The sequence below is a fragment of the Camellia sinensis genome, chromosome 8 (assembly GCF_055761805.1).
Source record: "Camellia sinensis isolate YWXY chromosome 8, ASM5576180v1, whole genome shotgun sequence".
NCBI classification, from domain to species: domain Eukaryota; kingdom Viridiplantae; phylum Streptophyta; class Magnoliopsida; order Ericales; family Theaceae; genus Camellia; species Camellia sinensis.
Genome location: NC_138968.1, coordinates 129,665,050 through 129,691,938, shown reverse-complemented (window position 1 = coordinate 129,691,938; position 26,889 = coordinate 129,665,050). Strand labels below are relative to the sequence as shown.

The following is a 26,889-nucleotide window of genomic DNA, read 5'->3' as shown; positions in this document are numbered from 1 at the left end:
GCTCCATAAACCGCATGGCAAATCAGTAGCAAGCCAAATTCTGCTCCCAAAACACTCTATATTCACTTTATATCCACTCAATATTGGAAGTGTGCATTGAAAGGATTAGCAAGGCAAAGCAACAGAAGCAACAACACCAAGTTCAGCACAAACTGAATAAAAAGTGTGTTCCACAAACGCTCAACCGGTGGGTCAACGGGTGGGTTGACCGGCCAGTCATCCGATCCTATTTCTTTTTTTTTTTTCTTTTTTCTGTGTGCACTTCCTTATCTGTTGCACTTTTACACAACACACTCAACACCATTTGGTCACCTCACACTGAATTTGAGCTCCTCTCTAATTCACCATTCATATTTAACAGATTTCCAATCTAATTAAACAGATATTCACATCATGCCTAGAACCAAAAGAGCAAGACAAGAACATGGTGAAAGCTTCAACCCTCTACAACGCCAACAAGAGCAACAACAGCCTGATATTGGCGCTTATCCTACTATTGATTTTCTCAGTTTACAGCATGAACATGTCTTTCAAAGCTTCTCTATCCGACCTATTGTAACCGGGAGAAGGGTTAATCTTCTAACTCAATATGATCCACTGTTAGTTGGCAAACTTCAAGCAATGGTGTGGGTAAATTTAATTAATTTACCACAACATCTAGTGTCTTTATTTTATGTTCATTTGAGATGTACTATTGAAGAAGGTGGAAACTTTACTCTTTTATCTTATGTTAAAGGTAAGGGTATTGAGTTTGATATCCCCACTTTATCACAAATTTTTGGAGTTGAGGAAGGGGATATGCAAATCCATTTTCAGAGTAAGTCTGACCTAGTTGATATTGTTGGCAATATCAGTGAAGTATCTACTATTATTTGTGAGAGGAGATTTACCAGAACTAATTTACAAGCAAAACATTTGAAACCCCACCTTTGGCTCCTCCATCGGTTTATAGTAGAAAATGCACTCCAAAAGAGGACATTTTGATGTTGTCTCATATTATAATGCTTATTTGTTATATTGTTTTGAAGTTGGCCAGAAATTGGATTTGTACTACATTATAATTAAAGAAATGGTGGTCGCAAATCTTGGTCAAATCAGTAGCCGGTCACTACTTTTTGGGGCTCTACTTTCTAAAATTTTCAAAGTTTTTAAGATCCCACTTGTAGGTGAAGTAGAGATTAAAATCACTTCGACCATTTCGAAGTACACACTGACCCGTGCTGGTGGAGCTGAAAATTTAATGGGAAGTCTTAATGAACATGGCCCACCAGATAATGCTTTGGAAGACCTTCACGACAATGCGATGCCATCAACTGAACAACTTCAATATTGGATTGATTTTTTGGCTATAGAACAAGAACGACATAATCAACGCATTCGATGAGAACAAGAAATGACTAATCAGTTCAGTGCATTGGGTACTCGGTTCGATGCATTTGCCACTACTTATAACTCATTAATTCAACAATTTGGTGAGTTCCGTTTGGACATTGAAAGACGTCATGAAGAGGCAAGTAATCGCATGGATCAAATTGAGCATCGCGTAAATGACATCTACCAACACTACTTCCCTCCACCACCACCGAACAATGGCTTTTGATGTGTTTGGATGAAAGATTGGATTAAATTTGCAATTATGTAGTTTTTGTTTGTTTTCGCAATGTACTATTACATTCTGTATTTTCATGGATTTGTTTTTTTTTACAACTTTTTATATTTTGTTGGGACATGTTACTTTATGGATGTAGTGGTTATGCCTTTTATAACATATTGGACAATTGTATTTGCTGGTGGTCATGTAAACTTGAGTAATTCGCAGACTTTAAACTGAAAAATATGCAAGGTAAATGACCATATGAATGATAGATTTTAAACGCAACAAATGATAAATGACCATGTCAATGATAGATATTTGAACTGATAAATATTTGTGAGCATGTTAGAAATATTTGTGAGCATATTTGAAAAATATTTGTGAGCGTGTTTAATTATTATTTTTAAATATTGTTTTAATTCCAATACAACCAATAGAACCCACCATCAACAGCGACTGTTATTATTTTTAAATAGGCGCTGTTTGGGAATGGTGAGTTGAGGCTATTATAGCCTGAAATGAGAAATAAGCTAAAAAGCAAAACTGTTCAAAGTTTTTCAAAAAAAAAAAATAAATAAATAAATAGGCTCAGCGCCGGACAGTGTTGCCCACACTGTCACAGCCTCAAAAGTCATCATCAATGGCTAAATTACCATTTTACCCCTTTACATCAATTTAAAAAATTATAATTTAGGGACAAATTTGTTATTTTAAATTCAAACATCATTTCAACACACTTTTCAATACAACAACTCAACTAAAAATTCATCTCATATTCCCAAACACAAAAACTAAAATAGCCTACTAAAATAGCCAAAAAGCCAAAAAGCCTCTAAAATAGTCATTTCCCAAACGAGGCCGTAATAAAAGCAATACAAGCCACCATCAACATATATATAATTCCAATGCATTTCCCTATAGAAAATATATTACAATGCAATACATAAATAGATTAAAATGTAAGAAATTGTTGATCAAAATAAGAAATGCAACACAAAAATAAACTGCAAGAAATTGAAAAGAATTAAAGGTCTCCATGAAACAGTCAAGGAAATCTATTTGTTGATCGAAATAAGATTTGTCGTTGAAGCTCTTCATAGTACGCCTTTTACATTAGATTTAAATTTGTCATGTCCATTGACATTATTTTATGATCATCATTTCGTTGTTCTCTTTCATTCGTCATAGATAAGGATTTTAGTTGTTCCTCCCTATCCTCGACCCTTCTTCAACACTCTCTAGCCTTCTGTTCATGGTCTATCGCCTTTTGTTCATCTCGCTCAACAGTTTTAGCGAAGATAGTTGATAATATTTCAACAATTTTAGATTGGTTGGTAGTCATTTCATCAAATCTAACATCGTGAGTTGTTTGACTCTTCAACTTTTCTTTCGCAGCCTTAGTACCAATTAGTCGTGTTGATGTATTAGTTGGTTGTTGGTCCTCCGCAATATTGTTGTTAGGTTGAAAAGCCTCACATTTAGTTGGTAGATTCGAACATGGATATGCATGTTGCGTGGCTTTTTTTGGTTGTGTTCTAAATCCATCCCACTTACAACTTTGGCGCAAAATATTCTAACTTGTGTCAAATGTGAAGTGTTTTTTTCTGTATTGCATGATACATCCGCTTCACTTCAATGAAAAATGAAAATTAAAAACATTTCCATAACAAGTATACTAAGCACTAAGAAAATTGATATTTAATAACAAAAATAAAAATTACCATGTCTACTTCAGTTGTTCCACTTTGTTGCCTCAATTGAATTTGCTTAAGAAAATCACAAAATTTTTTAATTGCTTTTTGCATGACAGACCAATAGTGAGACAAAGAAATACGGTTTCGATTTGATTCACAGCTCAATTGGGAATTAAAATAAACGAATACTCGTTCCCAAAATATTGCCATTGTCTAACTATTACCAGTAATAGGATCTTGAGAGACTGCTAACCAAGATCTACATAAAGTTTCATTTTCTATAGTTGTAAACGCTTTAACATGAAAAACACCAGAAGTTTCTGAAATAAAATTAATATCAGTGTTGGGCTCTTAAGTTTGTGATTCGTCAAACATTTCAAAATCTTCCATAGTTTGAACAAAATTCAGTAGGATACAACATCCAACTTAGACAGTGAAATATATTATAATGATATACACTAAAGTTGAGAAAAAGAGAATATACACTGAAACTCACAAAGAAATTAGAAATTGTAGTGATATTGTGAAATTGAAGCTCACAAAGAAAATATAAATTCTAATGATATAGTGAAATTAAAATATTGCTATATTTTATAGATCACAACAACGGTAACTTTCTCAAATACTCTGCGACACTAACGGCAACTTATTGGAGTTGCAGCTGCTAAACAGTTTCTTTTTATAGAAATTTAAATCTATATACAATGCAACTTTTTCATGTTGCATTTTGGTAGAAATTTAAAGCTACATCAGCCTTGAATTACATACGTAATGCCACAAAACAACCAACTTTTGAAGCAGGCCAGCCAAATAGAAACAGCTATGCATTTTTTTATTAAACCAAACAACCGGTGGGACAACTGGTCAGACGTCCGCCCAGTTGTCCTGTGGGACCCACCTCCAACGTAAATAAACAGTAAAATGGTGAAATCTAATCCAAGTCCTCATTTTGGTGAAAGTTTTAGCCCGTTCTCAATTTAATATCATTTTGATGAAATCGTTGGAGATCAAAAAGGTACCTTTTTTCACCAAATTCAAATTTGGTGATGAATCTGATGCAACGTTAGAGATGGTCTGATGAGCTACCCAACACAATTGCAGCTAATTTATAGTTACTTTTCTCATTTTTTATTTATGGAGTTAGGTTATAGTAGACACCAAAAAAGAGTTTAGATATTCACCCTAAAAAAATTTAGATGTTGGAAGCCAGTCGAAAAATCTCTTTTAAAATAAATAAAAATATTTAAATCTTGAATAATAAAACCAGTCAAGATATAAATATATATATATATATATATTCGGTCAAAACTCTTTCATAATAAAATTTTAACATAATATTGACAAATATAAAAAAAAAAAATCTTAAAAAATCTAGCACATACCATTATTACCAAAATATCTTTGGTGAGTAATTTAGTATTTTAGCTTTTTGACTTTTTAACTTTTTCCTTTTTATCATATCACCTTTCTACTTGTTTGCACGTTTTTTTAAAAAAGTCAAAAAAAAAAAATCAAAAAGATGACTTTTAACTTACTTCCTAAAATATGCCAAATAATATACACATTTAGATGTCGATTTGTAATAAAATTAATATCTTTATAATCTTCTCATCAAGATCTATCAAACATGATCCATGTTGACTATGAAATTCGTAAAAAAAAAAAAAAATTACGGTCGAAATTGACCCAGTAATATGTTACTGATTACTAGAGTAACACTTTATTGTCTTGTTAAACAAAGTATCAGTAACAAAAAATAGAGTATGAAAGGAAACTCTATAAGTTCCTTCACTACGAGTTCACAAACAAATCAATAACAATTCAACTACAAATCAACAATAATTCCATATACTTGAAGAAATCTTTACAAATAACAATCAACAAACTCAACAAATTAGTTTCAATCCCACCAAATTTTCGATTAGTAGGCCCAATCCGTCAACCAAACTTTTCTTAATCACATTGGATTTCTACACCCACTACTACTTTCATTAAAACCCAGCCAAGACCCAAATCCAGACCTACTTTTACTGCAATGATCAGCATAAAAGCTTCTTTCTCTCAAAACTCCTCTTCTTCTTCTTTTTGGTTTATGAATTTTTTGAATTGAATTTTGATTTCTTAAGTTCTTGATTTTCATGAGATGGACAATGGGTGTTAGTGTGTAAAGGCCAGTGAAAACAGACTGGATATATTACATAGGTGTAAGATTGTCCAAAAAAAGAAAAAAAATATTCATGGAACTTATGGAGTTTTGGCTAATTTTTTTTAAAAAGAAAATCATATATATTAACATTATTTGAATAAATTACAATAAACTTCCTTAAATTATAACACACTTAAATTTTATTCTCATATATTTTAAAACTCAACCATTAACCTTCTAAAAGTATTATTGTGTGAGTGATTTTCTGACCACATTGCCAACTCAGTATTCAGCTGGAGAGCACTGGCAGAATAGATGGCACCTATCTGACCTGCAACAAAAAGAGAAGATTCCGGCGGTGGTTCGTCCACCCGGGGGCACTCCGACGATCAAGTTAGTATATCTCTAAAAGATAATCAATAGTGCTAAACTCACTATTCATAATATAAATTGCGTACCTTAGACCCATGGGGGTGCCTCTCTTTTATAGCAAACTTAATCCTAGTCCCAATAGAAGCCTAGCTCTAATGGACTTAGGATTACTGCTAATCTTGGACTCCCAGTAGGATTATGATAAACTCTCTAAGAGTCTTATCTTTATCCAAACTGAAGTCTTCTCCCATTATAGGACTCTTGTCCCTTATCCGTTTATCTCGGATTCTGGTATTGCCGCAGAATACCTCGACAGTGCCCCAAATATCTTGGCAAACATGATCTGCCCACATAGCACCTCGGCTAACAACCTCGGCCACGTGGACTACCCAAAAAATATGTCCCCACAACTGCCCCCTAGGTTCTATTACCTCAGCAAACTGAGGTGATAGAACTTATATTATCTCTTTCATCTAGCACGTCGGCTAAGCTTGCTTCATAATTTATTTCGAAAGTCAGAACTCGTCGGCTCAATATGACCCAAACCTATAGTCTGCTTTCATCAAGGCTTTGGAACCAATAACCAAATTTGTTCAAGTTTCTCAGCCGAAACTGTCCTTCTAGCCGAGGTATTTGTTTCATTAAATCAAGAACTTCAAGAGTTTTCTTCATGCGTATGAGCTGGCACGTACAATTTTTCAACCGTTTCTGCCACGTATCCTTCCTCTACTGAGCCGTGTCTGATACGCGTCATTAAGTCGCCTTGCATCTGCGTATTTGATCAAAATCTTTTCATTCTCTCCGTTTTTTCACTTCTGCATCTTCGTTTTTGTTTAAACTTTCTCTTTCAAATCCTCTATTGCTGCTTTTGGGAAGCTTTCTGTAACCAGTTTCACTCTCCCCTCTGGTGAGGCTTCTGTTGCACTTCCTTGCTTATGGCCACCGTCTGGTCCCGGCGAACTTTACTTTGGCTTCATTGCTTTACTCGTTCATGTCTTTTGATTATTTAACCTGTATCTTGAATTTCACCATGTACTGAACATGTACTGTCTTTGTACCTTGTACTTTTTTGTTACTCAAACAATTTATTCTTCAATGTCAGGCCGAAGTGCCTTCTTTTCTTATCTGAATGCATTTTTTAACTTCTTCTTTCAAGTGTTTTGAATGTTTACCCTCTTCTTAATGCCTTGTATGATTCCATACTTAGAATATAATTTGCATGTCTTCAACATACACCTTAACTGTGCAATCTCTCCAGGTTAACATACCTCAGACAAAACTTCCAACCTTGCTTATCTCGGTCTCGATTTAACACTTGAAAACATTGTAACAAATATTTTCACAAATGTTGCTTTTACTTCTTAAGACTTCTGTCTTCCATTATCTTCCAAGTCTTGGTAACATAGTCACCTCAGCACGTGTATAGATACTTCTATAACCTTGGACTTAACTTCAACTTGTAAATTTTCTCGAAATTTCAACAAGTGTTAAATCAATCTTCTTTCTCGGTTTTAACTTCAAATTGTAAATTCTCTTAGAATTTCAACAAGTGTTAAACATGATCTAGGTTTAATTTCAACTTGTAAATTCTTTTGAAATTTCAACAAGTGTTAAACATCAGCTCGGTTTAACTTCAACTTGTAAATTCTCTTAGAATTTCAACAAGTGTTAAACATCATCTCGGTTTAACTTCAACTTGTAAATTCTCTCAGAATTTCAACAAGTGTTAAACATCATCTCAATTTAACTTCAACTTGTAAACTTTTCTCAAGTTTCAACAAGTGTTAAACATCATCTCTGTTTAACTTCAACTTGTAAATTCTCTCGAAATTTCAACAAGTGTTAAACATAATCTCGGTTTAACTTCAACTTGTAAATTCTCTAAGAATTTCAACAAGTGTTAGACATCATCTCGGTTTAACTTCAACTTGTAAATTCTCTCGAAATTTCAACAAGTGTAAAACATAATCTCGGTTTAACTTCAACTTGTAAATTCTCTTAGAATTTCAACAAGTGTTAAACATCATCTTGGTTTAACTTCAACTTGAAAACTTTTCTCAAGTTTCAACAAGTGTTAAACATCATCTTGGTTTAACTTCAACTTGTAAACTTTTCTCAAGTTTCAACAAGTGTTAAACATCATCTCGGCTTGTGAAATTCCAACTCCCAAGCATCATTCTTCAGTCCTTTGCCCCCTAATGTGAACTTAAATTCCACTTGGGTTCTCATTAGGCATGTGGCTTTGACCTTGATATTGCTCTATGGGCAGAGGATCTACCCCATGCATGGCTTCCACATACTTCTTTATAAAAAATAAAAAATAAAAAAATTCTTTAACTTAGGCCAGGCTTTTCTCTTCTCGGACTTAATCATCTAAGCCGATATCTTGTCTTATGGGATCTGGGATTCCAGATCTGGAATCTGGGATCTGCTCACTTGGGCTAGGCTCTTGTCTTCTCGCGTCCAATATTATCTCGGCTTTGCTTCGGCGAACCATTTCTCTTCTCTTGTTTGGATGCCTTTGTCCCCGGCGTGTCTTCCTCGGCTCTGGCATACTTTTCTATTCTGGCCATCAGCCCCTCCATGCTTTTCGGCAATGTCTTTGTCAGTGATTTTCAAAGCAGGCAGTCACCCTTCAAGCTGTTTTTAAATGACATGACCGCCACCTCTTGGTTGCATCCTGGTATTCGGTTGAATACCTCATAATACCTTTTGGCATAGGCCCTACGGCTTTCATCCTCGCCGATCTTCAGGGCCATTAGGGCGTCTATCCTCAATGGTTGTAGTTTGTTTGTCACGAACCTGGCCACAAACATCTTGGCCAGGCCTTCCCAGGTTTTCACAATTCCTTTCGACAACTTGTGAAACCAGTCCGATGCAATTTCCCCGAATGATGAGGGGAACACTTTGCAAAGCAACGACTCGTTCCTAGTATATAACGCCATCGCGTTCAGGTATAATCCGACGTGAAAGTTGGGCTCCGACTTCCCATCGTATATCTGGAACCTCGGCATACTGAATCTCTTCGGGACCTCAACTTTGTCTAATTCTTTCGAGAACGGCGTTCTCGATTTGACCGGGAAGGTTACCTCGGCATCTTGTTGCTTCCTCTGTAGGTGATCTCCCAGATCCTCTTTGGCTCATCCAAAGACTCCGCTATCTCCGGATTTCAGCCTCTTTGGGGCACTACTTCTAGTGTCATCGTGAGTCCTTTTGGACCTCCTTCCACTGGTCGTGTCGAAACAAAGTTCCTTCTCCTGAACATCCCGATGTTCTTTGGTGTAGGTTTCTTTTGTTCGGCGCGCCTTCTAGGATTCTCCATTCCTGACCTCCGCAAAGACCGGTGAGAATGTCCCTTGGTCCCACCATGCTGAGGGAGTGCAGGAACCGTTTTCTGCCCCCCTTTCTGGGCACCTTTCTTGGCCGCTGGAATTGGCGTATCTTGTAGCGGAAACGGTGGCTGCATGACGTTGTTCTGCATCATGAAATTGACGACTATTTGCAAGTCCATCAATTTGTCTGCCATTCTCTTTATCTCGTCGTCCCTCCGCAGGCATCTATCTTTCCATACCTAGAGGTCGTCCTCATTATAATACCCGCTCCGGTCCGATTTCTTCGGTACGCCGCCCTCCTGACCGACGTCCTTTCCTTCGTGATTCCTATCACGAGTCTCTTTGTTGCAGTTGTCTTCTTCAAAGTCAAGGTCAACATGTTTTCCACTCTCGGTAGGGGTGTTGTCCCTATCCTTCTCTTTCTGTCCATCGTTGGCCATCTATTCTTCTTTCTTTCCCACAGACGGCGCCAAATTGTGTGAGTGATTTTCCGACCACACTGTCAACTCAGTATTCAGCTGGAGAGTACTGGTAGAATAGATGGCACCTGTCTGACTTGCAACAGAAAGGGAAGATTCTGGCGGTGGTTCGTCCACCTAGGGGCACTCCGACAATCAAGTCAGTATATCTCTCAAAGATAATCAATAGTGCTAAACTCACTATTCAGAATATAAATTGCGTACCTTAGACCCATGAAGGTGCCTCTCTTTTATAGCAAACTCAATCCTAGTCCCAATAGAAGCTAGCTCTAATGAACTTAGGATTACTGCTAATCTTGGACTCCCAGTAGGATTAGGATAAACTCTCTAAGAGTCTTATCTTTATCCAAACTGAAGTCTTCTCCCATTCTAGGACTCTTGTCCCTTATCCGTTTATCTCAGATTCTGGTATTGCCGCAAAGTACCTCGGCAATGCCCCAAATATTTCGGCAAACATGATCTACCCACGTAGCACCTCGGCTAACAACCTCGGCCACGTAGACTACCCAAAAACTATGTCCCCAGAATTATCTTATTATAATTTTTTTGGGTTAAAATTCTGTTAAAAATTTACATAAAATCATATATAAAGTACACAACATATATATTAAAATGTTAGGACAATAATGCCCTTATTTGATATTCTTATTTACACTTTACCACAACAACAAACAAGAAAGATAAGTACAAATAAAGGATTGTTTTAAAAAAGAATAATGATTTGTAACTCGAATTTTCTCCCCTCCTAATCCCCCGAATGCCCAAAACGACATCGTTTTGGGCATTCTTTTTTTTTTTTTCTTCTTCTTCTTCGTCTTGCAGGTCTGAAACAGAAGGAGAGGGAGAGGGAGAGGGAGAGGGAGAGGAGAGGGAGAGAGAGAAAGAGAGAGAGAGAGAGAGGAGGCAGGTCGTCGTCGCAGCACCCTCCGCCCGCCGTTGCCTGTGCCCATCGTCGCAGCCCCGCCTCCGCCGATCGTCGTCGCAGCCTCTACCTCGCAGCCCCCGCCCCTCCTCCGCCTCCAGCCCAATTTGTTGGCCCCCTCCAGTCCCTCCTCCTCCTCCTTCTTCCTTCTCTTCTTCTTCTTCCTTCTGATTTACTTCTTCTTCTTTTGAAAAAAAAAAAAAAAAAAATGAAAACGCCGAAAACGGCATCGTTTTCGTTTCGGGGGAATTCGAGGAAGCTCTTTCGAGCTACGTAGCATTACCGTTTAAAAAATTGATTAAAAATTAACTTTTTGATTTTTTTTTTTAAAAAAATATGTGAAAAAATAAAAAAATAATTCAAAATAAGTTAAAAATTAAAAAATAATTTTTTACTTTGTCCCAAAAAAAAAAAGCCCAAAATTAACAGATAAGACCTAAAACAATCAATGAGTATAATTGTTCTAAAAATTTAATAATTATATCATATAACTGTAAAGTCTAAACCGCCGTCTTCCAGCATTTTGGCCAATTGCCACTGGCTGCTTATCCTATCTTCGCTGTATAAGACATTCTCTCTCTCTCTCTCTCTCTCTATCTCTCTCGGTCGCATGGCACAGACCATGGAGGGTCTTGTGCAAGGCCTCACAGCGCCTTGTAATCACCTCCTTCGACCACTCTACTGCTCAACAACTACTACTACAACAACAACAATCCTAGTATCACCCAAATCACGTAGACTACCACTCTCTCTCCACAACCCACCGAACCCCACTTCCTCTCGTCATTCTCTCCAACCTCCTTTTTCTTCTCCACCTTTGGCCTTCGGTTTATCCACACCTACCTTGCCCCCCTTTCGTTTTACTTCAACTGGTGCGTCAATTTCAAGTTAATTCCTTCTTTAGTTGTGTCTAATTGACTGTAAATTTCTCTATGTTTATGCAACAGCTTCGTGGGTTTTAGTTCAATTCACCTGGAATTTTGATGGGGTTCTTGGGTTTGGTTCCGTATGTGTAGAATTTAAGTGGGTATTAGTCCAATGCTTCTGGAACTTAATGGGTTGAAATGGGTGTTACTCCGTGTGCGTAGAAATTGGGTGCGTTTTGTTCGTTTTCTTAATTCATTAGTTGTTGTGAATTTCCTAATTACTCAAAAAAAAAAAAAAAAAAAAAAAAAAAAATTTTGTGCTTTTCTTAACTTGGCTTGGAATCTAATGGGATTTTTTTATAGTTCATTCTTATAATTTTTCTTCTACTTTTTGTTGTTCTTGTTGTTCTTGTTGTTTTGTATAATGGTTCAGTTTCTGTGCTGTCTATGACAAATTGTAGTTTATTTTGGAATTTGATGTGTCTAAAGTAAATTGTTAGGATTTGTTTGTTTGCTTATTTATTGATTTGTTATGTGGGGTTTGCTCAGTTTTACTTGCAACACCGGAGAGTCAAGTGAGTGTGGGTGACAGCGCTGAAACAAGTGAATGGGCAATGCAAGGTATGATTGTTTAAATTTAGTTTTTTTTTTTGTCAACTAGTCTACAAATTGTCTGATGACACAATGTTAGCTTGTCTGGTCAGATGATTGTATGTGCCAAACTTCTTCACCAATAGATAGATGATCTTAAGAGGTTATGAAAATTTAGGCTTGTAGAAATTGAAGATTGCTGTGATAACCTTGTGCCACTGACGATTGTAAACACCCATACCTCGATTGAAGTTTCTATGTAACGACGCTATATTATTTGCACTGTCAAATTCTCAACAAATCTATCTTTGGGTCTTGAGTAGTTTTGCTGAAAATTGTGGGCCTGAATTGACTGTAGTGAAGGCCACTAAAACATGCATCAGAAATGACATCTTTTGTCTTGCATATGAGAGCCATGCAAGCCGTTTGGTAAACTTGGCTTTTTTGACTTTTTTAGTATGCGACTTTTTTGTTCGTTTGGTTTTTTTGTTTGGCTTTTTTGGTTTTTTTGCATTGGAATGACAAATATGCCCTCCACTTGGAAATGATGCTTTTTTTACTTTTTGTTTGTATATGGGTCAATTTGGTAATTTTGCATCAAAAGTCAAATGTTTTGTCATTTTGTGATTTTGTGGGTTTTTTTTGTCCTTATGTGCTTATTTAGTCCCAATGTGTTTACCAAACCAAGGCTAAGTTTCATTACAACTTGCACCCATGACTTTTCAACTTATCCCTGTTAAACCTTGACTGAACTAACTTTTGTTCTTGCCTATTTAGTTATTAACTGATTCAAGGATGCTAGAGAAAGGATTTGGTGTTTTGTCTTGTGGTTTATGTTGTGTTATATTTTTCTTCAATCTGAGCATACGGAGAAGGTTACTTTTTTAGGAAGTTCTTTTTTTTTTAATTATTTATTTTTTATTTTAAATATTGGATCAATATGGAATGAACTTCTAAGGCACCGTAGTTATTATTATTATTTTGTGCTGACGAGGAACCTCCCCAAGGCAAGGCCCTTTGGACTCACCCTTGCAAAGTAAATCCTGGATACCCTGCAATCACTCGCAAACCACAGGTATTGGTTAAGCCTAGGAGAAAGAAACCAACGAAATTTGAACCCCAGACATCTGAGCTTATGACTCGCAGTAAAGCTAGGGATACTAACAAATATAAAAACAAAAATACCAACCAAGACACAAGACTTGCATGTGGGTTCCACCACCTGACATGACACCATCAAACATTTTGTCTAGTTGGTATATTTGTTGGTACATTTGTTAGTGTCCCTAACATTGTTGTTACTACTCACCCCAAAGTTCTTTCCCTCAACAGCTACCCGTGCAGGCTAAGGCACATGTTCTGCTGCATATACTTATAAATGAACCATGCGAGTGCAAACAACTACAACTAGCGGATATCTTCAAGGCTACAGTGATCTTTATGAGCCTGCGATCATTAGGAAGGCAAACTAGTTAAGGGTTCTGTTTGAAAATTATGCTGTTTTTTCTTTTTCTTTTGAGAACCCTCTCCTTGGGGAAGCAAGGGTTGCATATGAGGAAACGTGCCTGATAACAGATGACAAAACTTGTGTATATTGATTAATCAAAAGAATTACAAAATATATAAGCAATAGAATGAAACGAAACCCTAATAATCCCTAATAATCTAAAGTACTAAACTATCCTTAATGAATAATATAAACTACATAATTCACACCCCCCCTCAAACTGAGGATGCGAGCGCAGAAAGTATCGAAAGTTTGCCAAGAAGAAAACGAAAACGAGCAACAGTATGAGTCTTCGTAAAAAAATCGGCCAACTGAAGAGATGAGGGAACAAAAGGGAGAGTCATAGTGCCAGCCTGAAGATGCTGTCTGACAAAGTGACAATCTATTTCAACATGCTTTGTCCGCTCATGAAAGATTGAATTATGGGCAATCTGGACAGCACTCTGATTATCACAATACAACGGAGTCGGATCAGAAAGAGAGACACCCATATCAGAAAGAAGCCAGCGAAGCCAAACGATCTCGGAAGTAGCATAAGCCATGGCACGATACTCAGCCTCAGCGGTGGAACGAGCAACAACAAATTGTTTCTTACTCTTCCAGGATATGAGGGAATCGCCAAGGAAAACACAAAGACCAGAAGTGAATTTGCGATCAGAGATGTCACTTGCCCAATCAGCGTCAGCATAGGCACGGAGAGTCAAGTCCGAAGAGGCAAATAACAGCGAACATTGCAACAAAGTGCCACGAAGGTAGCGCAAAGTACGAAGTAAGGCAGCCCAGTGTGTGGAACGAAGAGCAGAAACAAACTGATTGAGAATGTGCACAGCATAGGAGATATCCGGACGAGTAACGGTGAGATAAACAAGGCACCCAACCAACTCGCGATACAAAGTGGGATCCTCAAGAGGAACGCCATCAGAAGCAGAAAACTTAGCATGCAACTCAAGAGGAGTGTCAACAATTTTCTCATCAGTGAGATTGGCACGAGAAAGAATATCACGGGCATATTTAGTCTGAGAGAGAAGATAACCAGTAGGAGAAGTAGCAACCTCAATACCAAGAAAATACCGAAGAAACCTCAAATCCTTCATCTCGAACTCCTGAAACAATTGATGATTAACCTCCTCAATAGTACTATAATCAGAGCCAGTGATGATCATATCATCCACATATCAGAGAAGGAGAACAAGCCCAACAGAAGTGCGTCGAACAAAGAGAGCGCAATCATGATGACTAGGGCGAAAACCAAGCTGAAGGGCAACAGAGTGAAATCGCTCATACCAAGCACGAGGAGACTGCTTGAGACCATGTAGAGCACGGCGAAGACGACAAACAACACCAGGAGGGTGAGAGAGACCCGGTGGAGGGCGCATATACACTTTTTCAGCAAGATGCCCATTCAGAAAAGCATTTTTGACATCTAGTTGAAACAGGGGCCAATGATGGGCAGCAGCAACAAAGATAAGAGTACGAACAGTAGTCATCTTGGCAACGGGGGCAAAAGTCTCATCGTAATCAATTCCATACTCCTGAGAAAAGCCTTGGGCAACTAGACGAGCTTTGTACCGTTCCAAAGACCCATCAGAAAGGGTTTTGACCTTATAGACCCATTTACAGCCTATAACATTCTTGTCAGCAGGTAATGGAACCAAATCCCAAGTCTGAGTGTTAGCCAAAGCAGTTAACTCATCATTCATGGCAGCAATCCAATTGGGATCATTACAAGCTTCCTTGTAAGACCTGGGCTCAAAATATGTATGAAGACAAGAAAGAAAAGACTGATAGGAAAGGGAAAAACATGTATTACCAAAACCATACCAGTTCGGAGGATGACGATCTCGCTTTGGGAAGCGATGTGCAGAAGGAGCGGGATCCAAAGAAACAGCTGGAGGGACAGTAGAGCTAGAGACAGGTGAGCTCGGAAGTGCTTTGCGGCGTTGATAAACAATAAGAGGAGCAGGAGAAGCGGGAGCTGGAGATGAGGTAGCTGGAGAGGTATTAGAAGTGCTAGTAAGAGGCAAAGTAGAGACCTCAAGGTCAGAAACAAACTCATCAGGAGAAACATTAGGAGGAAATGGGTCAACACGAACCAATTCATCCTTAGTAATAGGAACAGGGGTGGAAGGTATAGTATAGTAGGGTAGTTTTTCTAAAAAAGTGACATGCCTAGACATATATAGCTTTTTGGTGGCAGGATCATAGCACCGATAACCTTTCTGATTAATGCCATACCCTAAAAAGACACATAGGACACAACGAGAACTAAGCTTGGAGCGCGCCCGTTTAGGAAGGAGCACAAAGCATGCAAAACCAAAAATACGAAGAAGAGAATAATTGGGAGTAACACCAAAAAGACGCTCATACGGAGATGAGCCTGAGAGAAGAGGAGTAAGCATCCGATTGAGAAGATATGCAGCAGTAAGCACAGCTTCTCCCCAGAAAACAGAAGGGACAAAAGATGAGAGTAACAAAGAGCGAGCTGTATCAAGGAGATGGCGATATTTGTGCTCAGCTCGACCATTTTGTGCAGGAGTGTCAGAACACGAAGACTGATGAATAGTTCCATGAGTAGCTAAATACTCCTCAAACTCAGACAAGTAATACTCACCCCCCAAATCAAAACGAAGAATTTTAATGGTGGTAGAAAATTGAGTGCGAATCATGGAGTGAAAATTACAATATATTTTGTAAAAATCAAATTTTCGAGTCATCAAATAAACCCAAGTAAACCGACTGTAATCATCCACAAAAGCTACATAATATTGCGAACCACCTTTGGTAACTATAGGGGAAGGACCCCAAACATCAGTATGGACCAATTGAAAAGGAAAAGATGAAATAGAACTACTTTTATTAAAAGGAAGAGCAGACATTTTAGCCAGTTTACAACCACGACACTCAGAAATATCACTAATGGGAAAATTGCCTAAATGTCCAGACCTAACTAACATCCTCAACCGATCACTCGACAGATGACCTAACCTAGAATGCCAAATATAAAACAAAGATGACTTATTGTTTAAACAAAAAGAAGACAATGCAGTAGAAGACACTTCTAGAGGAACATGCAAGCTCTCCAAGATATATAGTTCTCCAACTCTACGCCCGATCCCAATCTGCCTCTTGGATACCCGGTCCTGTACAACACAATGAGAAGAAGAGAAAACAACATCAAAACCGGAATCAGATAATTGACTAATAGAAATAAGGCTGAGTGAGAGGTGAGGCACATAAAATACAGGAGAAAGAGACAAATGGGAACAGGAAATAGAACCAACTGAGTGTATAGGCATAGAAGAACCATTAGCAGTAGCAATAGTGATAGAAGAAGAAGGAGAGACACAATTACTGAGGAGAGATGCAACAGGGGTCATATGATGTGAACAACCAGAATCAAAGATCCACGAAGTATGGATATTACCTGAAGAGCATGAACCAGACAAACCGAACTGAGTGGTAGTCATAGCGGAGGCTTGGGACGAAAGATTTGGATTGGCCACCATGAAAGACTTGAACTGCTCAAACATAGACTGGATATTGGAAGATGGATCATTCTCAGAAACTGGTGCAAAAAAGGCGGCAGATGAGTGAGATCCTGAAAATGTCGGCTTAGCGAATGGTGAACCAGATGAACGACCCTTGGGCTGCAAAAGTTTAGGACATGCATGTTTCCAATGGCCTTTCTGATGACAGAAGCTGCACTCATCCATGGAAACCCGAGGCTTGGGCTTACCAGTAACTTGAAATAAATGAGAAGATGGGGTGGGCAAAAGCGGAGGAGTGGCAAAAACTGACTGGGAAGCAGGAGTACCATGAGCCACCTTAAACCGAGTTTCTTCCGCAATAAGCTCACGGACAGCACCATCCACAGAAGGCAAGGGAGACCGATGAAGAATAGCTCCCCGAAGTGGCTCAAATTGATCACGAAGGGCCATGAGAAATTGAACAAGATGTTGTTTCTCTCGATACTTGATATAACTGTCAAGTAACTGCAAATCGGACGGTTCCATCAAAGCAAGCTGATCTCAATAAGTAGTCATCTCATTGTAGAACTCCTGAATGGACTTATCTTTCTGACTAGTACTGCGAATAGACATCTCAAGTTCATACTGCTTTGCAAAGTTAGACTCAAGGTACATAGTCTTCAAATAGTCCCAAACTTGTTTAGAAGTAGAATACTTGAAAAAATTCATACCAATGGTAGTTTGAATTGAATTATGAAACCAAGTAAGAATTTGTGCATTTTCCTTATCCCATTTAGCAACATCGGCCTCAGTTTCTTGAGATTCCACAGGTCTAATAGTCATACCAATAACATAATTCCACATACCTTTACCCATTATAAAATTTTTCATCACATGAGACCAATAAGAATAATTGGTACCATCTAATTTAGTAGTAATAGCTTGCAATTTATCATCAGCCATATTGTATACCCAAACTACAGTGCATTCAAAACAGAGTGAAAGGCAGCAGAGAAGAGAGAGAGAGAGAGATGAATGACCTGTCAAGAGTAGCAATGCACTCTTCTCATAACCACGGCAACCTATAAACCAGAGAGCAGTGATGAAGGTTCACCGTTTACGAGAGCTAGGTCAAAATAGAGAGAAGATCAGCGAGATACCCAACCTAGGTCTCCGAATGAACCAGGGACCAGCGATGGAAGCTTCCTAGGGTTTCGATTGAACCAGAACCAAAACCAGCAAGTGAGACGAGCTGTTTCGATGACGACCTTGCGAAGAGAGAGGCAGAGCTGCGAGAAGAGCTGCTTCGATGACCTTGCGAAGAGAGAGACAGAGCTGCGATGGCCTTGCGATTGAAGGAGAGAGAGCTGCGATGTGCGATGAGAGACAGAGCTGTGATGGTCGATGATGACCTGCGAGGTATGCTACTGTTTGTAACCTTGCTCTGATACCATGATAACAGATGACAAAACTTGTGTATATTGATTAATCAAAAGAATTACAAAATATATAAGCAATAGAATGAAACGAAACCCTAATAATCCCTAATAATCTAAAGTACTAAACTATCCTTAATGAATAATATAAACTACATAATTCACAGTGCCAAGATCCTGAAAGTATTTAGGTCCAAATTCTTATGAATGTGTGCCACAAGAATCATTCTTCTAGTTGGTAGTCCCCGTGACAGTGCAATTACCGTGTCTTGATGATTGTTCACAATGCTGACAGATTTTTATTCCTTAAGGAAGGATGTCGAAAATACTTCAAAACGTGTTGAAGAAATCAGGGCCTCTGCTGGTCTAAAGCAGTTGGAAGAAGATCTTGCAGATTTGGAGAGGGCAGCAGCAGACTGCTCCTTCTGGGATGACCGTATTAGAGCCCAACAAACCCTTCTGTCTCTCAATGATGTCAAAGATAAAATAAAGCTTCTGACTGAGTTCGAAAACCAGGTCCAAACTTTTTTTCCTTTTGCAATTTGAACGATTTTCCTTGCTTTACTTTCTTTGAAAATTATAGCATTAAAGGTCAAAGCTTGTGTTTTCAAGATTTTAATGTCATCTCATCTAGTTACTAATTTACTACACTTAATGGCCCTTCATACTTTTGAGTATCTTTCATTTAAATTTGATTAGGCAGGCTAATTCTGGTGATGGTGATGGGTCTCTTCCTAACGGGCACAAAAGCAAAATCATGATAACATGAAACCAATTAGTCACATGGTGCATGTTAATGATTTACATATAATTTTTTAGTAGAGTTTTTGAAGGGGGATATATTTGGACTTCATTTAATAAATTTCTTCATATTTTATCTAATATTGATATAATTTAATTTTATGGTATTTCAATGATTGGTAACTTTTAAGGTACTCTTATCTTTTACACTGCTCTTTCATGTCAAACATAAAGTTAATTTGCAAAAAATATTGATTGAGAATCATGGAGTGTATGTATGCCAACAATTCAGAATTTCATTCAAAATTTCCACAATTTGTTATTGTTATCCATCGTAATTTTTTTTTAATAAATTTGCGAGATCAACATATTATTGGAAATATCTGTATTTTTCTGTCTCAGGGAATATCCCTTTTATTGATGTTTTGTTCCTTAGTTAGAACTTTGGGGCATGCTGTGTTGAATATGATACATTTAATGTATCATGCAGATTGAAGATGCAGAAACAATAGTTAAGCTTACTGAGGAGATGGAGAGTGTTGATGGTGCTCTTTTTGAAGAGGCTGCCAATATCGTAGGAGAATTGAACAAGGCATTGGATCGGTATGAGTTGACTCAACTGCTTTCTGGTCCCTATGACAAAGAAGGTGCCGTAATCTATATCACAGCTGGTGCTGGGGGTACTGATGCACAGGTAATTGCTGTTCTACCTGCCAACTAAAGAGAGTTGTTTTTCCTTTTCATTTTTGTTTTTATTTTTGCATTTCTTTCTTTCTTTTGATAGTACTGATCTTCTGTTCTTATGTACCTATAATAGGCCTACATAGGGCGTCAACACCACCCATTATACTCAAGTAGATATTGGCTTCATTCAGTAATTGGTTGAATTACCTTATGGGCTTTTATGGATGTTTACCTAATTGCGAAATATGTTGATTCATGCGGCGAGGATCAAAATCTCATTTCCATGTGTTGTTTTGGTTAGCTTAGAATGAAAGCATTTCTGAAACGTGAGGGAAACAGCAAGAAAATTTGGAAAGACAAAAGTATTTGAAAAAACAAACCTAAATTCTATCTAAATGCATATGTAACCTAATAGTTTAGTAAGGTTAAAAATAATTTTAAAGAAGATCAAGAAATAATAAAAGATAATAAACATTGGTTTTAAGAGTTTGGTCGAATAGTGGGGTTTTACATTATAAGAAAAAACATAGAAAATGTTAGATTCTAGAAGTAATAGGGAAGAGAGAAAATAACAACGAAAGAGAGAGAATAAATGACTCAACCATGTCCTCTTTCTTTCTCTATATGTCTCCTTTTCTCAATTATACTTTTTCATATTCTCAATCATTGTTTCTTTATTCTCCAATCTTCTTTACTTTTAATGATAAAAACTGGAAAAAGGAAACAATATTGTTCAAGGAGCATGGTATATGTAAAAAAATCATTGTTTCAATGTGCTGCGTAATGTTTTGATGCTTTTCATGATGTTTCTATGGAAACATTGGAATTTCGGTTTTCCAATATGTTTCATGTTAGTTTCCTAGGAAACAGAATCGTTTTGTCCGTTTCAGTGAAAAAACAAAATGAATTTTTGTTCTTTGTCATGTGGATTGTCATCTAGAATCATGTGAAAGGCCTGGATTAAAGTTCCTCTCTAAAATGGCTAGAAATGTGATCTAGGCTTCCCCGTTGTCTGCTAGTCTGGCTGTCTTACATATTGATCCAAAACAGATTGGCCAATATCAATGTTTGCAATTTCATTAGTCTTGAATAGAGGAGGACGAAAGTCTCCTCGGAAAATCTTGGTGACATCTATTTGGGGAATAGCTACAATCAATTATTAGAAAATGACCCTTACCATCCATCCATTGCATTGATCCATTCAACTGAATGATATTTGGGGATTTCCAGCACATGAAAGTTAGCTTGGTCTACCAGGATTGTTCAACCACAGTTTCTTTTCCTCTTTTGGATGCTGGGTGGATTTTCAATAAGAGTGACTTCATTGGATATGTATTCTATCAGTTGTGTTCGTAATGGTCTCGTACTTTTCTTTTCTATTTTTATTAAATTGCGTGTTGTTAGATCTAGATGGGATGAACTGCCAAGTCTCTGTGATTTATGCTCGTTTTCTATAAAATTCTTTGATAATTTTCCAGTGCAGGATTGGGCCGACATGCTTCTCAGAATGTATGTGAGATGGGGAGAGAAGCAGCGATACAAAACAAAAGTGGTTGAGAAGTCCTTGGGAGAAGAAGCTGGGATTAAGTCAGCAACTATTGAAATTGAAGGTAGATATGCCTATGGGTATATATCTGGAGAGAAAGGAACACACCGCATTGTGCGACAATCTCCTTTCAATTCCAAAGGTCTACGGCAGGTAACTTCACCATGTTATCATTCCATCACTATCAAAATATAAGCCATTCTTGATGTTCTTGAAAATATAGCCCTAGCACAATACTGGTTTAAGTGCGCCCACAAATAGTGCCTTCTTGGTTGTGGTGACAACTTTTTTTGCCATAATTTTTTGAAAAAAGTCTTTTTTAGTGTTTGGATAATTTTTTGCCATAACTCAAACTGTATGTTTCAATATTGAATTGCACACAGACAAGCTTTTCTGGTGTTGAAGTCATGCCTCTTCTTCCTGATGAGTCGCTTGATGTTGAAATACCAGAAGAAGAACTGGAAATCAGTTTTTCAAGGGCAGGTGGGAAGGGAGGGCAGAATGTGAATAAGGTTGAAACTGCTGTCCGAATTACCCATATCCCCACTGGCGTTACTCTTCGCTGCACAGGTTTTCTCTCCTCCTGACTATGTTTTTCACTTTTTTGTATACAGTCTATACTGTTTGTGCCATATATTTTTTTAGCCTTTTATTTGGTTGTACTTTCTGGTGAATTCCATGGACAGAATAAACATTGGCACTATGAAGAGTTAGTTCATTAGGGAAATACGAATAATGTAACGGCGTAATGATTTTATTATCTACTTCCCATTAATACCATCTCTGCCTTGATCGTGTCTCTTCTCTAGTGGTATATGCATGTTCATCTTCAATAATCTCTCAAGAATTGATGGGTTTTTTATGGGTTTGGCTTCTATATTGATTGAAGGTAGTTTGTTATTTTTTTCCACAATGCAGAAGAGAGATCCCAACTAGCAAACAAGATCAAGGCTCTAAGCCGGTTGAAAGCAAAACTGTTGGTGATTGCAGAGGAGCAACGGGCATCTGAAATCAAGCAAATCAGGGGAGACGCGGTGAAAGCTGAGTGGGGACAGCAAATAAGAAACTATGTTTTTCATCCATACAAACTTGTTAAAGATGTAAGAACTGGATTCGAGACATCAGACATTGTTTCTGTGATGGATGGTGATTTGGATCCCTTCATCAAGACTTATCTCAAATACAAATACAAGGAAGCCATGTCCGCCATTGGGAAGGATAGAGATAAAATGACAACTAACGCATGATGAAGTTCTCTCTGTATGCAGTATTCTAACATAATTCTATAGTTCTCCTTTTCCCTTCAATGGAAAGAAAAATTCGTATATATATTTTTTAATCTTGGTATCAAGTACTCATAACTGCTGGAGAGATCTGCCCATTATGCCATCCATACCCCTATTGAAATTTGACCTATATCTAACCATCAAATCTGGATCCTTATTTGCAGGCAAATATTTACCAATTCGTGGGCAATATTTTGAAATTACAACTCAAATGGGAAGAACAAGACTAAGGATGACGCTAATAGCCCCTACCTTTTTTTTTTTTTAAGGATCTCCCATTTTTTTGAACTCTCACTTATAAAATTTAAACATTGATAAAAATTTTAAGGACGATCCCATATAATACCAAAACTATCTCTCATCCAAAATATTACACACTCACATAAACTGTCATTATAACCTCATATCGGCTCTTTGTTCTTCACCACCACCTCTCTTGTATATTATTTAAACACTTGTTAACATAGCGGACTATATATGTCCAAGAATTATGTCATAGTTTTAAATGACGCGCACTCTTAATCAAGCTTGTTTTTACTATGTAGGCGGTGCCACCTCTTTGAATGTTATTTTGATTGATGATGAACCTCAATCCATAGCATATTAGCAGATCTAATAATATTTTTGTATGCCTTGTGTTAGGGTTTAGGCTATGATTAGTTTGTAATACCATGTTTCACTCAATATTTTCTCAAACTTTTTGAGATTTCGTCTCTTTCATGATATTTGATATTCTCAGTATATTCATTTTCCCAACTATAACTCCTTCTATGGCAAATGTTACCTTGACCAACCTCGAAACAGCTCTAGTCTGCTTCTTCAAGTTACTTGAAAGAATTAATGAAAATGATTTTATTATTTAAAAAAAATTAAAAAAAATTACATGTATAGCCTAGTTCTATTAAGATAAATTAATGAAAATGATTTTACTAGGAAGAAGATGGATTATGGAGGATGTAAGTGCTCAAGAACACAATAAGCTAGATCACAAGAGTTGGGTTGGGGGGGGGGGGAGGGGGGGGGGGGGGTTTCCCAAATTAAGGCAAAATAACAACCTATTTTTCAAAGTAGGCTTAGTTTGGAGGGAATTTCCAAACTAAGCTAAAACGCGGATACAAACCATGTTTTCACTGTTTTTGTGGCCCTTCCGTGGAAAATTTGTAAAATCTTAAAAGCGTAGTTACAAACCACGCTTTTAATTAAGAAAACATGGTTACAAACTACACTTTTAAGAAAATTTGATTTATATATAAAGCGTGGTTAGGAACCACACTTTTAAGTAAATTTTTTTTTTCCAGAAAACGTTGTTACAAACCACGCTTTTACTGTTGACCAAAGAAAGCGTGAATGGTAACCATGCTTTTAACCAAAATGTAAAAATGTGTTTTGAAAACTTTCAATACAAAAATAAAACCAGCACTCACACTCTCTCTCTCTCTCTCTCTCTCTCTCTCTCTCTCTCTCTCTCTCTCTCTCTCTCTCTCCACACACACCCACAACACTCACACACTCAAATCAAAAATATATAAATTTTATTTTATAAAATTGAGACCAATATTAAATATATATAATAATAATTTATAATAGCAAATAATAATCAACTATATAAAATGATTACTTTTTTACTTTAATTCTTAATTTTTTTTATTTAGGTAAATTACACTGACACCCCCTGAGGTTTATGTTTATGACAGTTCCCCCTCTCACCTTTGAAAAAAAAAAATTCATTGAAAAATAAATAAAATTAATTGGGAAAAAAATTTATTTGAAAAAAATTAATTGAAAAAAAATATTGTTAGTAAAATTTTTAAATTTTTGTTTAAAAACCAACGTAAACTAATTTTTTGAATTTACGTTTTTTCCTCAAATTTACAAATTGAAACAACCATTTATAAATCAAAAAAATTATCAAACAAGTTTTTATGATAGTTTTTAAATTTTTGTAAATATAAATTGAAAACTGAAAACGAAATGGTTACCAAACATGCCTCAGATGGTAAAAATATAGTAAAATTAACAAATAATTAAATAAGTTACCAACGTAAGAAATGACTTATCAAAAGATTTTTAGGCTATGTATGGTTTGATTTTTAGAATTTTTTTTAAATAAAAAATTAATTTGGTTAATAAATAAAAAATAAAAAATAATTATCATTTAAGGGTAAAAAATTAGGTACGTATGGTTGTTTCAATTTAATTTGTAAAAAATTATTACTAACCACTCGAAAGATAAAAATGATATAAAAATGATTTATATTTACAAAAATTATAAAAATGATGTGCATGTGTGAGTATTGTGGGTGTGTGTCAGAGAGAGAGAGAGAGAGAGAGAAGAGTGTGAGTGCTGGCTTTATTTTTGTATTGAAAACGTGTTTTCAAAATACGTTTTTGCATTTTGGTTAAAAGCATGGTTATCCACGCTTTCTTTAGTCAACAGTAAAAGCGTGATTTGCAATTTGTATCCGCATTTTCTTAATTAAAAGCGTGATTTGTAACCACGCTTTTAAGATTTTACAAATTTTCCATGGGAGGGCCCCAAAAGCAGTGAAAGCGTGGTTTGTATCCGCGTTTTAGCTTAGTTTGAGAATTCTGTCCAAACTACACCTATTTTAAGAAATAAATTGCTATTTTGTCTTAATTTGGAAAAAGCCCCAAGAGTTGGGTGTTCAATTTGATTTGATGGGGTTTGGTGTTCAATTTTGAGTGTTGTTTTCATGAGTATGAGTTCTTCTATTTCAATTTATTATAATAATTTTAGTTGAAGTTATACTTATCATTAAAAAAAATATAAATGGGCGGGTGTCCTTAAAAAAAATGTAAGAACTATTAGTGCCACTCAATACTAATAGCAAAAAGGTGAGAATCGCCTTTTTAATTTACCAAAATGCCCTCATTTTATTTTTGTTTCATTTTCTTATCTGTATAACTTTGGCCGCCAGTTGCCACTAGCTCAACCCCCACCCTTTTTCACCACTTCAAACCCTTCCCCATACTCTCCATATCCACTTCTGCACACTTCTCCATATCTGTTTGCTCTATTCCTTTTTCACCCTAATCGTTTACTACCCAACCAAATTTGACCAAAACCCTAACCACCAAAGAAGGGTGGGGGATGGACTAATGGTAGTGGAGAGCAGTACCATGTAGCTTAAACAGTGAAGTAAGGAAAAGAATAAGACATTTTGATAAATTGAATTAGAAATTCTTCCTTAGTAAATTACTTTTGTTCTCTCTATTTTAATTATGATTTCAAAAATTAATTGATTTGTGGAAAAATTATATTTGCCCACACAATTTTTTTTTTTTGGATATAAATATTCAAACAGAAGTTAAATTTTTAGACATAAATTTTTAAATAAAAATAAATTGTTCAAATATACATTTTATCCAACTCTTTATGTCTGAACAATTATCTTTTTGTTTAAAACTTTATTTCTGTTTGATTTTATATTCTAGAAATTGTTTTTAAATAGATTTCTTTTATTTTTAGTGAATTTTTTCATATTTAAAAAAATACCTTTTAAATAAATTAATATTAGATGAAAAAATTTAAAAATAAAAGCTAACGTTTAAAAAAATTCATTAAAAATAAATGGAAAATTAGATGTATTTAATAAGTGTTAAGTATATCTAAAATATTTTTTAAAAAAACTAATATAAAAAATAATAAATAACCAAAAGCAAACAAAAAATTTCTTTAAAAACAAATTTTAAAACATCAGACTAATTTTGTTGGAAATTTTTGTGCACTGAGATTGATGTGCAAAGAATGGATGAGGGGTCACTGTGGTCCTTTCCGCCTTAGCCTCCGTTTGGGAAGTGGGTTGGCTTTTTGGCTTTTTTGGCTATTTTAGCCTGGGCTAAAAAGTTTGGTTTGGGAAGGGCTTTTTGGCTTTTTGACTTTTTTGATTTTTTTTGTGAGAGAAGAGTGTAATGATTATGAGTTGGATGTGATGTTTTGTTTGTTGTGGCTAAAATAGCCTGTTTTGTCTTTTGTGGCTATTTTAGCCCCAACCCAACTTGCCAAACACCACCTTACTGTGCTTACTCTGCTATTGAAACGCCACGGTTTTTTTTTTTTTTTGGGTGAGGATTACATTAACTTCTTATTTTCTTACTATAAAAATACATAATATTGTTATAAATATTAACATTAATATTGTATTTTTGTATAAATTTAAAAAATAACAATGTTATGTATAATATTACTTATTTTTATAACAATA

The 26,889-nt window shown here is 36.4% G+C and overlaps 1 protein-coding gene across 6 annotated transcripts; it reads left to right on the top strand.

The window, feature by feature from the left end:
* Window positions 1-11,018: 11,018 nt before the first annotated feature.
* On the top strand, window positions 11,019-22,752 carry HCF109 (high chlorophyll fluorescent 109). Of its 6 annotated transcripts, none has more exons than XM_082883457.1 (9): window positions 11,069-11,634; window positions 11,955-12,026; window positions 12,964-13,071; window positions 13,329-13,467; window positions 18,702-18,922; window positions 19,638-19,841; window positions 21,315-21,530; window positions 21,761-21,947; window positions 22,296-22,752. In XM_082883457.1, exons 4-9 carry the CDS (start codon window positions 13,437-13,439, stop codon window positions 22,622-22,624), a joined length of 1,188 nt encoding a protein of 395 aa, XP_082739583.1. In that variant the 5' UTR covers window positions 11,069-11,634; window positions 11,955-12,026; window positions 12,964-13,071; window positions 13,329-13,436; the 3' UTR covers window positions 22,625-22,752. The 6 variants fall into 6 exon arrangements, with proteins under 6 accessions (XP_028054394.2, XP_082739585.1, XP_082739583.1 ...); XM_082883456.1 differs by having other exon boundaries at window positions 11,140-11,411; XM_082883458.1 differs by having other exon boundaries at window positions 11,495-11,634; window positions 13,313-13,467.
* Window positions 22,753-26,889: the final 4,137 nt, after the last annotated feature.